Raw genomic sequence first — 15,545 nt, 5'->3', positions numbered from 1 at the left:
TTAAATAAACTTGCTTGTGATATTTAGAGAAGTTGTTTTAATTGAGAGAAATAAAAAATGTAACTTGTTATAGTTGGTAACAATTTTTTTTTCTATTATAATTCGATTACTAAGGGTGTGATATTTAAAGAAGTTGTTGTTTTAATTGAGAGAAATAAAAAAGGTAAGGTGTTATAGTTGAAAACGATTTATATTTCTTTTTCTATTATAATTCAATTACTAAGGCTAATAAAACCTTTAAGTAAAATAAGGGTAATTCAGTAAATTCAGGGGTGAAAAACCAAAATACCCACTATTTGGGGGGCAAATGCCCAAAATACAGTTTGACGGGATGCGTTAACCAAAATACCCGCTGATTACGTATCCAGAGAATGCGTATACAGTTTTTTAAAATTTTGTGAAGAACACGCATGTCTTTCTTTTTTGTTTCACTTGAACATGCATATTTTGAATGCGTATTCTTGGAAAATCAAAAAGAGAACACGCATGTGCCACATGCGTGTTCTTCACAAAATTTTAAAAACCTGTATACGCATTCCCCAGATGCGTAATAAACGGGTATTTTGGACGGAACGTACCGCCAATCAGCATTTTGGGCAGCTATGGTGTATTTTGGGCATTCTTTCTATATTCAGCGTGTACCAACAAACAGGTACCGTACCAAAACTTTCAATGTTTCGTCTTGTATATAATTGTAATAGATTAAAATATATTAGTATTAGATAGATAATAGATAAGTTAACCGATTAATAAAACAAAGGCGCCTTAAAATATCCGGCGCGCAGGCCGAAGACAAAAAAAACCTCAAGGCCCAACTTCTTGCAAAAGCCCAATAGGCTTAAATTTAGGCCTATTTCACCTGGGAACTTGGATTGTACAATTGTGTCTCTCTTGCTCCGGCGAACCCAAAAACCCGAAATCAATCTTCTTCAGGTAAGCTCCATGTTTTCCTCAATTTCTATTTTATGCAATTGAAATAATATTATGCTTTTATTTAATTCCAATTCTATTACTCTAGTTTTCTTTAACTGAATAGTAGCTAATTATAACACTTTGTGTGAATTACTTGTATGATGTGTGTAAATTGAACTAGTATAAAGTGTTAGCATTATCAATCTCTTGCTTAGTAAAGTTTCTCACAAGTTAGCAGAGACATTTGTTTTTCGAGGATATAATAGACTCGAGATGACTCAAATATGATTAGAACAAGTTCGTAACTCTTGTTTTACATTAATTAAGTTATTTTCAAGGCAAATGGTTGTATTACGGTAATTTGAATGTCAGAATTTTTGGATTGGAGAGAAATGCCTATGGTTGATTAATGGAAGCCTAGTGAGTTTCAATGTCTATATAGCTATGTTAGGGTTTCCATACTTTTCGATGATGAATAATAAACTTCTTAATAGGCAATTGGTAATATTACAATAATTTGAATGTTGTAACTTTTTAATCAGAGAGGAATGCCTATGGTTGATTAATGGAAGCCTAGTGAGTTTCGGTGTCTATATTCATTTTGTAGGCAAATGGTTATATTACCATAATTTGAATTTCTTAATCTTTTAATTGGAGAGGAATGCCTATGTTTGGTTAATGGAAGACTCGTGAGTTCGGCGTCTACATAGCTATGGTGGGGCTCCGTAGGTGTCTATAGACCTTGGTGATGCGGGAGCTTTGTGCACTGCGTGCAATTATTTTGTTTTTATTTGAAATTTATATTGAAATATAGATGTGTTTTTAGGTATTATTATTAATACATAATATTGGTATATGTTGAGGTGGAAGGCATATTTAGAACAAACTTTATTGAATTATGAAGATTTGTTATTTTATATAGCTTCCCGTATTAGATAATTGAATATAAACATGTCTTGTTTGGGAAGTGAGCATCCTCGACTAGTTGCCTGAGTAGAATATGTTGACATTTCAGGCATAAAATGGTTCAATTGTACTTATGTGAACCTACATGGGATGACATAGAGGATGATGCATCTGGGAAGCAGAGAATTTCTCTCTTGACTAAGTTGGAAACGATTATCTTATCACTGATGTCATCCGGGGGTCGATCCGAGGCTCGCTTATGGCTTTGCAACACCCTTTCTGGCATGAGGTCATTAAATCCCCAGAACCAACAAGAGGTATTTGTGAAGTTGTTAAGGTCGAAACCACGTAAACTTGGCCTTGCATCTCAGCTGTTGCAGATGATATTTGAAAAGAAACCGAAAAAAGTTGGAGCTATCTTAGCCCAGAATAGTCACATGCTAGAGAATTTCTTCAGAGGTAAATTTGTGGGATTTTTTTTTTCCACTTAAAATTTATGCTAAATTTAGATTTAGTACTTCTGGCATAAACTGCAATTAAAAATATGAAATTTGAAGTTGATTATGTTTGTTTTTAGGATTTGTTGTATGTGCTATCCAGTGAATTTGGGATATTGTTATTTAGGTATTGCTGTAGTGTATTTGCTTTGCGATGCCTTTTTGCAGCTTCCAGAAATCTCTGAAATTTAAGAACTTGTAAAATATTCAAAATTTAAAGACATAAACATAAATTTTTTAAAATCCAAAACTGAACATCTTTTCAGAGGACTCCCTTTCTACTTTTAGATGTAGGGGTAAGGCTAACATCTCTTCCTTCAAAGACCTATCTCCGAGTGGGACATAACTTGGAATGTTTGGTTTTGTAGTTGGCTTTTAGCACTATTGTAATATTGTTGAACCGTTTAGGATTTAAGTTTTTTTTTTTGTTGACTCAAGTAAAAGCAGGAAGCTTAAAATCGTTTCTTCAACAAATTAGCAAATATTGTTGATTATTGAAACTGGGAACTCTATTGGTTCTGGCTAATTGCTTATCTATACTTCAGCTGCTATTGACCCTACTGTATTTCTAAATTGTATACCTAAATTATTTGTTACCTCCTAGACACAAATATATCTTATTAGGTGTTTTGCACAAATGTGTACATTGGACTATACCAGATGTCCCCATTGTCTCCTTTTTTTAAAATTTCTATTTGAACTTAATATGCATATTAGCATCTCTACCTAGCAAGTAGTGCAAGATTCATTTAGCCTTGTTATTGAACATGCAGGACATCCTGATCGTATTATGCAGTGGTTCTCCAGCTTTGCAGGGAGTAGCGATTTGCAGCACAGAAAAGGTGCCAAGGCATTATCACAATTTGCTTTTGTAAATCGAGACATCTGCTGGGAAGAGCTTGAATGGAAAGGAAAACATGGGCAATCACCTGCAGTGGTTGCCACAAAGCCTCATTATTTTCTCGATATTGATATTCAACAAACTGTTGAAAATTTTCTCGAATATGTGCCTGAGTTTTGGTCATCCAAAGAGTTTGCTGAGTCACTAGAAGGTGGTGAAATTTTGTTCATGGATTCAAAATTCTTTGTTCAGTTGTTTCTTGATTTGATGTATAAAGAGGACTCAAAAGATATGTGGGAAGTTATAGATGAGTTTTTGATGGAGGAATCTTTTTCATCACTATGTCAACACCTTCTTATTGTTCTTGAAGAGAAAGACTTGCTTCTTTTCTTGGAATTAAGCCGTAAATTTCTTAAATTGAAGAGGGAACATATGGACCCTGGTACTTCATTTAATTGGTTTGAGATGATATTATCGAAGTTCAGCATTTCTGACTCTCTGGATCAGTTACTTATGTTGAATGCAGTTGTGAACAAAGGGAGGCAGCTTGTGCGTCTAATCCGTGAAGAAGAGGCACGTGAGGAGAAAATGCAAATCAAGGATATAGTGCTGCAGGTTTGTGTATCCTCATGCCATCCCAATAGTTTGGCTCCACTTATGGTTGAATGTTTAAAAACTAAATCCCTGAATTCGATTACGTGGCTGGGGCTGCAGTCTTTTGCTCTTCACTACAGATTATTGGAGGAATCACAGACTCTTGAATCATGGGAAATAATTTTTCAAAGTAATGGAATATCTTTTCGCAATTCCGAAAAGTATTCTTTATTAGATTCTAGTGGATTTTCTGAAGATATCGTATCTGATATAGACGAAAGAACTTCAGTTGGTGTTAAACGCAGGAAGAAAGAGAAGAATAGAAAGAAAAGGAGAAAACATCTTGATCATGATGAGAGCAATAATGATTTGTTTGATCTTGATTTTTCAACCTATAGTTCGAGTTTGTTATCCAAGTCGAGTAGCTGGTTGCTCTCTACAGATGGCTATTCTACTATATGGAACGCTGTAAGTTGTATTTTTTTGGTTTTCCAAAATAATGTGTTTTATGCTGTCCTTTACTTTGTCTTTTTTGTCAATCATATTTTCATGTCTTGTATAATTAGTTAAACGCATGTCTGGTTAAGATTGGGATATAATTAGTTATTGTAGCTTAAATTTCCAATTTTGCCTGCGAGGAAACATTTTTTACATGAAAAAGATATATATGTATGGGAAAAGATGGCAAGGTACAGAAACAAGTGAGACAGTAATAACTAATATATTTAAAATTGTAAATGTGATAGCTTATTGTTTACTTTGTGATGGGTAAGAACAAAACTGTCTCAAAAGACTCAGAACAACCTATGATTAGCCATTAGTGTGTTTTCACGACATTAATTTTACTAAGCCAGTCATGCTGAAACTTAGAACTTTGTCACCCCTTGTGATCTTGCTCAGTCAGCCTTGATACCCACCTAGTAATGAGCCAAGAATGAAAGTAATTCACCAAAGACACTAGGAAAAATAAGTTTGCAAATGAGGCAGATTCTGATTCCTGGACAATTATCTTCCAAGATACTTGCATAGCCAAATATCCTCCTGTATATTTTCTAGGGATATTCTAAGTCCTAGCCTATCTTGAATAAAAGTATTTACATGCTCATTCTGAAAAGGTCTCAGCCTGTAGCATCAACAAGGTTCTATGCATTTTCATTACTCTATGGTGTTTCAGAAGTCTGTATAAAGTTCTTATACGAAAAGTGTCATCGGTGCATTTAATGGCCAGGGAGCTTGCTACTCAGTGTCCTGTGTCCTTGGCTCCCCTGGTCAGAAATAATTTTGGCAGGCTGATAGTGGGCTCTTAAGTTCAGTCACTAATTAATTTTTTTTACTAGGTGGATCTACCGGAACACCTATCCATGCATTGCTTTTCTACATGGATGAAATGGATTTTTGCAAAGTGGGGTAATGCAGATTAATGCTTCAGCTTGGAATCCAGAGTCTAGCTCTCTTCTACAACAGACATGTTTCTTTTCTCAACTATTAGAAAGAGGTATGAACTGCTTGTCTTGGATATAATTGCGTTTTGCCTTGTTCTGGTTTTTTTTCTCGTGATTTAAATTGGTGTTTTTTTAGTACATCTAATTTGATGCGTGAAGGAAATTGCCTTTGATATTTTGGCATTCTTATAGTAGTGTTCCTTTGATATCTTGACGACCTTATAGTGGTGTTTTTGACACCATTCCTATTTTTTTTCAGATATTGAAGACACTGGATTGGAGAAATCAAAGTGCGTGCCCGTCCAACACAATCTTGAAAATCATATTAATGTATGCGTTATATGTTATTATGCATAATTCTAGATAGTTTTCTGTATTCAATAGACGGGTACTTATCACGGATTTTTTTTTCCTGATGATCGAGTATTAAATACTTAATTGGTTAGTAAAGTGATACCCAGCATTTATTGCTCGAGCCTTTGGCATGTTTTAGGAGGCAAGGCAATCTGGGTTGTTTCTATACTCTTGGACAAATTAGATTGATAGCTAAAGGAGCTAAAATGTACTTATAATACATAATGTTGGCAATTGCAGTAGAGGGGCACTGGCCGCCATGCCTACCTTATTTTATCTTCCTAAAATCAAGTTTTAGGATTGTACTTTGAGTATTTTATTTGAACCAGTTGTTACGAGCTTGACAGTAATGATGGAAAAATATAGAACTGAAAATGAGATACCTTGAATTGTTGACTGAATTAAAAAAGTGGCGTTCAATTTATTCATAGGGTCCTGTAATTATATTTGTGCATTAGGGTCTTTTTTTCATTCAATACCTTGTGCAGATAATTAAATGTTTGTGTAACCTTACCTTGCAGTTTTTTTGCTTTGTGACCCCGACCCTAGTTCTCCTGCAAACTTTGAACAGTGAAGCTGCTCTGATCTCAATTATCAAAAAAAGAAGAAAAGAAGCTGCTCTGATATTCACTGAGAACAACACTAAGATTGCACTAAAGGAATCTGTGGAGTAGGGCTCGACTGGGGAATGATCTAAGAAAGATTAGTGATATATCTACTGTTGACACCTTTCTTTTTTATGGAAGTAACTGATAGCTACAAGGATTATTGCCTGTTTTTTGCAATGCCTTGCTCAGGCATGTGTAAATTATAATGTGTATAAATATGCGCCTATACATAAATACATGAGTATGAACGTACATTTTACATCTGATTGAAGATTTTCTCTAATGAATACAACTCAAGTTGTGAAGTGTGGTTACAAATATCGTCGTTAGTCATTAATCTTCCTCCTCTCAGCCCTCAAATTTATACTTACAGAACAGCGATCAAGGTTGCATGGTTGTCACGAGTCGATGGAGGTGTGGCTTGTCGAATAGTCGTGGACTGGTTGTTGACTTTTCGGCAAATTAATAATAATTAATTAAATAATATATAATATAATAATATAAATCTTATATACGTGGCTTTGCATAACAAAAATCTAATAATGTCGTACTAATATGTAATACATGTATCAATCACAAAATAAAAATGCTAAACACAAATATATCTTATATATGTGGCTTTGCGGGACTTATGAGACTTGTATCTACTAATAAGATACTTGTTTTTTCACATGATACCATTGTCCATCCTATTCCGTTTGAAGTAAATACCATTCCAAAGCACAAGTTTGAGCTTAAAACCATTCCTGAGATTTCTGATCTTGCAATGTCACTCTCTCAACATGTGCCTCATGTACATGCTACAGGTATTTTTGAATATTATCACATATTTCTTTTTAATTGAATTCATGATTGAAAAAAGCTAAATAGTAACTATTTTGTAGATATTGTTGGCATGCCTCGGAATATTGATCCAATAAAGCAAGTTTATAAAAAGTTTCTTCGATTTGAGTTATTTGATGGCAGGTAAGACCATCATTTCAGTAATAAATGTAGTGTTGATCAGTGTTAAACAATGTTTATCTGATAGTCTCATTATCTTTCTTTCCATTTCAGCAACGTGGTTAAGATTTTTGCTTAGGATGAATTTACTGTTGATGTAGCAAATGCACTTCAGGGATATGTTGGGTATCCTCCGATAGTTATCTTGACAATCATGAGGCCACTAATCCACAATGGTTCCATTTTCTGCTAATCTATATATCTTTACTACAAAATATAATAGTTTTTCATGGTGTCAACTAAAGCTTATCGCTGAATTGCTTCTAACAGGTTCACTGCAGATAAGAAGTTCATCATGTTTGCGGATTTATTTCAATATTAATCATCCTGCTATTGAAGTGTTGAGGCAAAGGTATCAACACTCTTTTAGAGATGTCAATTATTACTATATATGCGACATAAACATTAATTTGAGAGGTATAAACTCTAATGAACATTCTTTGCACTATCGTGTTTACAGGATACTTGCTGGATTGGTCTAAATAAACGACTATTCGCCTGAAGTTTTACATATGGCATTGCAATGTTTTAATGTTTGCTATTTTGCATTATAAAAGCTTAATATGAATTTAAAGAGGATTGTTTTGAAACTTAAGTATTTAGCCAATCTTTCTTTTCTGAATATTGAGTTGTATGGATATTTTATTCAATCTGTTATATGTCACTGCCAACTTTAATGTTTTCAGATGAAATGTTACAAATCTGTAAACCATCCATGTTGTTATGTAGCCATGATTTAAGTGGAAATCCAATAAAGTAATGATCTTACCATGAAACAATATGTAATCCAACAATGATATCATTTGATTATAGATAACAACAATGTTCACTTTGATCCAATAATGTTACAAACACTGTTGTCAGAATAACAACTTTGTTACTAATTTATACTAAACCTGATTACTGAATAACATACTAAAATTCTTCTAATAATCAAATGAAGTTTTATCATATATTGCGATTATAATCATCCATCAATAAGCGAATTCTACCAATTGACTCAATCAACTTATCAGCCTGAGCATTGAAATTATCAAGATGTTCCTTCCACCCGTCGTCAAACTTTTGAAAGGCACTCATCATTTCTGCAGCAGTCAATTTCAAGGTTGTCTCATGCCCACGCAGAGATGAAGACGTATCATTTAGGAATTTTGGTTGATTTTTCATATATGATGTTGGTATTTCTTCATTGCTTTGGGATGATTCTCCACATTTTTTTCTTGATCCATTCTGCAAAATATATTCTATGTTGCTGTAAAGGAGAGATGTAAAATTAATAAAGACAGTTACCAGGCATTGGTAAAACATTAAAAGATATAAACATATACACAATACTTGATCTGTTCTTCCAGGCCAACCGAGCGAGCAAACAAATCTGATTGCGTACTTTCCATGGATGCATACAACTCTGAGAAGAAAACATTTGCGTCTTCCAAATCAATGTTGAAATCTGCGGAAGTGGCAGCCAATGTCTGCAACTCTTGCGTTGCCATATTTTGCATCCCTAACCATCGTTTCCTCTTTGCACTGGATGAAGCCATTTCTGATTCGCCAATAATAATTTTTCCTCTGTGTTTGTTTGTATGTTAGAGGTGAGTACAATAACCCTTATATAAGCACATAAAATGTAGCAGTTTCCATGTTGTAGAATGTGCAGTTAAGTAACCGTAAGTTAGTTACCATAAAATATGGTAAGTGCAGGTAACTTCCACCACATTTAGCAGCAAAAAAATCATGTCCAAAATCTCCTATTACCTCTTCTAAAAAGTAATTGCCATATATGTGTAATTTTTTTGTTCTCAGGTATTACTTCTACAATGCTGAGATGGTAAACGTTGTTTATAAGCATCTTCATATGCACATGTTGCAGGCAAACATTGTGACATTATGGCATGGAAATGCTGCAACAAAAGTAAAAGGATGTGAACATTGATCAGTTTGGTTGCTCACATTGAACATTTTGGTTCCTCAACTGTGACCTTGCTCAGTTTGCTACATTGCTGCAAACATTGATTAATTTTGTTGCTCCAGATGCAAACTTAATTACCCAGTCATGCATCTGAGGTTCTAGACTTATGGTAGAAAAAATAACTATGACTGCTTGTATTCTTTTGTAACCTTAATAGTTTATTATTTAATTTAATTACGTAGTACATGAAATGAGATGTGTTGAAAATATTTTAATTTTGCATAATTCTTAGAGTAAATTTTAAGTTATATGAGTTGTGGACGGAATATTGTGTTAGCGGAGAAAAAAATAGTGATTACTAATTTTATAATTATAATATATTACATCATATTATAGAAAGCGATACAATATTTTAACGCTATAGTTTCTCGAGAATTATGAATAAACTCTCGATTAAACCCTAAACTTTTCAATGATAAAATTTTAACGCTATAGTTTCTCGAGAGTTATGAATAAATGTTTTATTTACTCATGAACTCAATAGAAATTTAATTTGAACGGTACGAAAAATAATAAAATTTAGATGCATAATCCAAATTTAAACCAATAAAATCCATAAGATTAATACATCATCTTTCAGACACAAAGTACTCGATCACGTTCATCTACTTTCCAATTTAATAGAGATTAAACGCATTATTCGATAACTATATCAAATATTAAGTCTTCTTGATGAAAAGTAAAAACCAAGGTATCGTCTTGGTCCAGCTCATTATCTGTTGTAAATTGGTTACATCCAGCAGAGAATCGAGGCAATCTAATAGAACACACTACCTTAACATTCCATGTTAGAAGCCCCCTCCTCAAGGTTACATTTTCACCATTTATCCATCTCCTACCATTTGGCTGTATAGCTGTTGGGATATACTGCAAAAAAATATCATTTTTCAATTAATTAGCCACAACACAAGTGAACTTTATATTGTATTTGTGAACATATTGTAGGTGAATTGAAGGATGAGTGTAACAATACCGCTCCATGACATGTGTTGTTCACATTTGAAGTTGTCAGCGTTGCGGTGAACTGCATCGCCATTACTTGAACATTTTCCTCATCAATTACACCCTCTTCTACAACATCTTCTGCTGCTCCTTCAATATCCATATCAAAGATTTCTTCTTCTTCCTGCATTCCTGCTTCAGGAATTTCTGCAGCATCATCAGCCTCTTCTTTAATATTCATGTCAACAATCTGTTCTATTTCGCAATTCCACCTTCAAGCTCTTCATTAACATCTGCAGACAATTAAGAAAATGTATTAAGATGAATATTTTCATAAATAGCTTCTCCATTATTAGCGAATGAGTGCATTGCTTCAATAAGTCTTAACATTTTAACAAGAATATTATATGACTAATATTTGGTATCCTAATTACCAGACAGATTAAATGATATGCAGTACTTAAAGTATTACCATTTCTTGATGAACATCTAACAGGTAATTTTTCAATTTTTGAACTATAAAAAATGACAGTGTCAACTTCCCAGATCTTCTGTAGGTAAGCAACATAAAATCCTTCCTCTCGAATATTTTGTCATTTACTAGCTCCAGTAGATCAGAAATCTTCCCAGTAGATTCAGAGTACTGACAATTGTATATCATTCCATTCTTTAACATCAACTGTACTTTGACAGGTATTAACTGTCCAAAAGAGGTTTGAAACTTTTTCGGTATGGTCTGTCACAAACATCATAAGTATCGCTAGGTTTAAAAGTTAGTATTGCTACAAAAAAGAGATACTGATCATAGTGCGGGAAAATAATGATTAGGCAATTTAAAGCTTACTATTACTCCAGAGTCTACTACATCGGCAATACCAAATACCATGAACTTGCAATCAATTTCACTTATTGTATTTATAAATTAAATATCATTATCCAATTTTAGTCATAATGAATAATGAAAATTAAAATTCTCTCTCAAAATAAATAAGTAAAAACTTTGTATAAATGTGCATTTACCTCTAGAAGATAAATGCGACTGGTAAGCGAGTCTTGCAGAAGTATAATCTACTTCAATTACATCAGGATTTAGTCACATATCACAAATTGTCCCAGGTCCTCATGCTTGAAAATCAGAATTGTAGCTGAATATCTGCTAACTTCTTTCAAGAACCATGTAAGCTTTACAAAACTGTGGTCTTTCTGTGAATACTTGACATCAAATTGACGATAATTTGGTAACAGAAATCAAACTTTTTTTGGCATCACGCTTGCAAATATTGTAGCCAACCTCTCTGGTAATTTCTGTATAAATCAGTTAAATTTTAAAAAACTCATTAGTAAACCATACTTGCAGCAATCTATAGATTATAGCAAAATTAATATGTTAAATTTGTACAATATTAAATAAAAAACTTACCACTACATTTTGTACATAGTTACCGGATTTAAGAATCACAATAAACTCTGGAAGCTTGGATACAGAAATATCCACCTAATAATTACAAGAACAAAAGATAATTATTTTTAAATTTAAAAAACCATTTAACTTGATTCTATTAATATGAATTGATATGATTACATACCATCCTCTCCTTCTGCTTCAATTTCAAATTTGTTTTAGGAATATTTGCATCCTTTATTAGTGGCAACCAACTACAAAATTCCTGCAATGGATTGATCTCTTCTGCTTCTTCCATTAAAAGACATTTTCCTTTTTCTCCGTCATCAAATTTATGTTCAATCTCCATATCTATAAATATGTAATTAAGAAACATATGTCCAATAAGTATAAATTTAAAATCATAAAGATTTAAAGACATTGATAAGTGACATACCTTCACCTGAATCCAAATGAACCTGTAGAAACCTATCTTTTCCAATCATCTGTTTTCCTCTAATACGCCTTTTCAAATAATCAATCTCTAATCCATCTTCCTGAAATATCCTTACTGAAATGATATCACTATCATCCATTGTAAATAAAAGTGTATCTCTTTCGCGCAAATGAAATATTCTTAACACATATCCAAGGCAGTTAAAATATCCATTTGCCGAGTTGTATGAAACGAAAGATTCATACCCTTTAAGCGAGATTTTCATTATTTTCATGAGCTTTTCACTGTATTTGAACCGCACCAAACTTGGTACAACCTTGGAAAAATAATAAACAATGCAATGTTTACAGATTACACTTAAAAACACAAGCACAAAACAAACACACAAACATATATACTCTATTATATATACAGCCTTTTCAATTAAATCACATAAAAAACTACTTACAAAACCTCCACATGCCAGAGTATCTTTAAAGACGATTTTCAGAAATGATTTTGGCGCAAACAAGTTTCCTGCCATAAAAAATAAAATAATTTATAAGTTTGTAATATTATAGAATATCCGTAATTGAATCAATTTAAATATAGAATTTAAAATAGTTAATTTATCACATTACCTCTATCAAGATCTTTCTCATAAATATCATGTTTATAGATGCAAACATTCACATTGTTCACATTTTCTATATCATTATGCATCCTGTGCATCACTATAGAATCATCAATTCCAAGTCATGTGTCTGATACAAAATCAGACTAGCCTTTCCCAAATCTGCAATGGCCTCCAACCCTCTCCACCTCACATTTCCATTCCTTAGTGGTGAATCTGAGACTGATAGAATTTTCATGTTTGAAGTTTTTGTAGAAATTCTCCGTTCCTGACTTCATTGTCTGTCATATATGCAAAAATTTGTTCAGGTATCCAGCATATACACACTGGTATTAAAGTATGAATGCGACCTGATATGGAAACCAATTACAAATTAATCTTATCAGATCAATCCCATCACCTTACAAGTCTGCACTATTTACGCTAATACGGTAAGCTTCAGTTTTGTTCAGGAAACCATCATAAACTGACATAGCAACAGATTTCTGAAACTGAATGTTTCCATAGACAACCATGATTTCTTCGTCTTTCCATTCCGGTTTATTTAACATCCACTCATTTGGTTCTATCGTCGTATAGTTTATCTCAATTGCCGCTTCCTTATATATCTTGACATTAAAGACCCCATCTCCATGATAATAAAATAAAACAAGAGTATATATCGTAATTCCATAAAACTCCATAAAGCGAGCAAGACCACATATTTTTCTGATTTCTGAATCATATCAAGCACGCCATTTATGTGTTTTACAATATATCTTCAAGCCAGTTGGAATTCTTCCGCCACAAACACTTTTAAAATCCTCTCGCACTCTCTAATCAAGTACCATTAAATCAAGTACATTTAAAAATAAACATAAATTTGACACTATATAAATTAACGCTGTAAAATATACACTTACCAAGTGCCCAAAATCAGAGACTTCTACATTTGCTTCCAGAAAGCTACATATACTCTCTTAATTATCTGTACAGTTCGTATTATGTTAATGTACCTAAATAAATGTAGTATATACATTCTAGGTTAAATTTTTACCTAAATTGAATTTGACATTCTACGCTCTAGAACTGGATCCTTTATTCATCTGTAATTACATAATAAATTTGTTCCAATCAATATAAAACACGTTATTTTACTTATATATTACATGCATGAGATACAAATCAAAGATTTTACAAGAAAACTACATGTATATGATACAAAACTTGAGAATTACATGAATTTGAGCAAGTAATGTTCTTAAATTCTATATAACATTAATCGATTAAGTTAAGGTGTGTATACTTTAAAACTCTATCAATCAAGCAATATAATCTCAAGTTCTAACACTGATTCATGGTTCCATTGCATATATATACTGTATGAAAGCAAGATAAACTATAGACAAAGAATCGATTCATACATCCATTGCAGAGAAAGAGTTTGATTCTACCGAGAGTGCTGTCTCCTTGGTGAAAAGAAGTTACTTTTTGCTTGAAGAAGTTGAGAATCCCAAAGTCACGGTAGTTTTCTCATCTGGGTTTCTTTTAAGACAGGAATTTGATTTTATGTGAGCTTCTTTTAAGACAGGAGTTTAACATATCCCAAAGTCAACTTATTTGGGTTGTTTGGGTTTTTTAATTCTTTTGATATTTTCTCCTTTTTTATAATTTTTTAAAAAAATGATTTTTACATAATAGTGTTATATATTATGTTTTAATATAAGTGGGTTTTGGTATTATTTTGATTTTAAAATAAAATATTGCAATAAATTGTATGTTATGTAATATTTACTGGATTTTTTTAATAAGTATTTAATTAAAAAAATATTTACTAAGTTTTGTTGTACACGTTATTAAAATATTGACTACTAAAAACATAAAAGAGAAATGTTAAAATATGAGTTAAGAGACTTTTAATTGGTTAAAATGTGAGAGAAAGAAAACTAAAATAAAATACTGAGATTTAACGTTAAACTATAATATCAGTTTTGTATTTCAAAATAAACGGAACCTAAATAACTGTAATAAATAAATTAAATAAAACGAGAAAATAACCGTTTATGTTATAAAAATTACAAATTTCGATAAAAAAATTCAAAATTTAAAAAATTAGGAGCACGCATAGCGCGGGCAAAAAGTCCCTAGTATAATATAATAATATAAATCTTATATACGTGGCTTTGCATAACAAAAATCTAATTATGTCGTACTAATATTTAATACATGTATCAATCACAAAATAAAAATGTTAAACATAAATATATCTATTTTCCCTTTTATATACTCACATGGATAATCTGATTATACAAAGTGCTACATGTATATTCAATTGTAATTAATTTATACATATATAACAGGGAAAATGGCATGTTAATCCTTGAAAATACAAAGTTGAAAATGGCATGTTAATTGTTGTGTACATTTTTTGAATTTTAACTTTTTTTACTTTTAAATATTAATTGGATTTTGCACTAGTCGCCCGACTAGTCAATAAGTCGGCCAATTAATTAACCGATTAGTCACAATTTACAAGTCGGGCTCTCCGGTCCACTTTCTCAAACCTACTAGTCAGTCATCTCACACACTTTCACAATTTTGTTTATGTTGGTGGGAATAGCTCCTCGCAATATCTCTAACTAGGTAGATAAACATAACATACAACTTGGGCCTTGCCAGAAAGAATGAACACATTTCTGTGTTCTAGATTATCGATTAATTCAAATTGAAATCGAAAAAAAATTAAAGAGTTATATAAGAAGAAACTTAATCATTTTAGGATTGAAATGTTCAGTGACTGTAATACAGAGTCACAATCCAGTTATCACTGAAGGAGGCAAATAGTTAACTGATCCAATGATCCACGAATATGCTACAATAATTGTCGCTCTCGGATAATTATTATTTTCAAACTTTTACAGTAATTCAAACTTTAACGAGCAAGCCAAAGAAAACGTGACTTACTAATTGATTAAAGAGATGCCAGTGTTATTATTAAAGTGACTTTACATAATGTTGTTTCATGTTTCTCTGACTGAGCCTTTTGCA

At 32.4% G+C, this 15,545-nt stretch overlaps 1 protein-coding gene across 5 annotated transcripts; it reads left to right on the top strand.

Moving 5' to 3' along the window:
• Nucleotides 1-849: 849 nt before the first annotated feature.
• On the top strand, nucleotides 850-6,476 carry LOC141723631 (uncharacterized). 5 transcript variants are annotated; one of them, XM_074525491.1, is made up of 7 exons: nucleotides 850-933; nucleotides 1,928-2,277; nucleotides 3,089-3,771; nucleotides 3,871-4,218; nucleotides 5,088-5,245; nucleotides 5,452-5,522; nucleotides 6,068-6,476. In XM_074525491.1, the coding sequence occupies exons 2-5, from the start codon at nucleotides 1,935-1,937 to the stop codon at nucleotides 5,169-5,171; spliced, it is 1,458 nt and encodes a 485-aa protein (XP_074381592.1). In that variant the 5' UTR covers nucleotides 850-933; nucleotides 1,928-1,934; the 3' UTR covers nucleotides 5,172-5,245; nucleotides 5,452-5,522; nucleotides 6,068-6,476. The 5 variants fall into 5 exon arrangements, with proteins under 5 accessions (XP_074381592.1, XP_074381591.1, XP_074381590.1 ...); XM_074525490.1 differs by having other exon boundaries at nucleotides 3,089-4,218; nucleotides 5,452-5,482; nucleotides 6,118-6,476; XM_074525489.1 differs by having other exon boundaries at nucleotides 3,089-4,218; nucleotides 5,452-5,482.
• The last annotated feature ends 9,069 nt before the right edge of the window (nucleotides 6,477-15,545 follow it).

Source organism: Apium graveolens, chromosome 5, assembly GCF_009905375.1.
Source record: "Apium graveolens cultivar Ventura chromosome 5, ASM990537v1, whole genome shotgun sequence".
NCBI classification, from domain to species: Eukaryota; Viridiplantae; Streptophyta; class Magnoliopsida; order Apiales; family Apiaceae; genus Apium; species Apium graveolens.
This window is presented reverse-complemented; position numbering and strand designations above follow the sequence as displayed.

Excerpts from the sequence above, each read along its gene's own strand:
- LOC141723631 (XM_074525490.1), top strand. The coding sequence starts at position 1,935 with ATGGTTCAATTGTACTTATGTGAACCTACATGGGATGACATAGAGGAT. Across the intron at positions 2,278-3,088 it reads GCTAGAGAATTTCTTCAGAG|GACATCCTGATCGTATTATG; the intron begins GTAAATTTGTGG and ends TTGAACATGCAG. Across the intron at positions 4,219-5,087 it reads ATTCTACTATATGGAACGCT|GTGGATCTACCGGAACACCT; the intron begins GTAAGTTGTATT and ends TTTTTTTACTAG.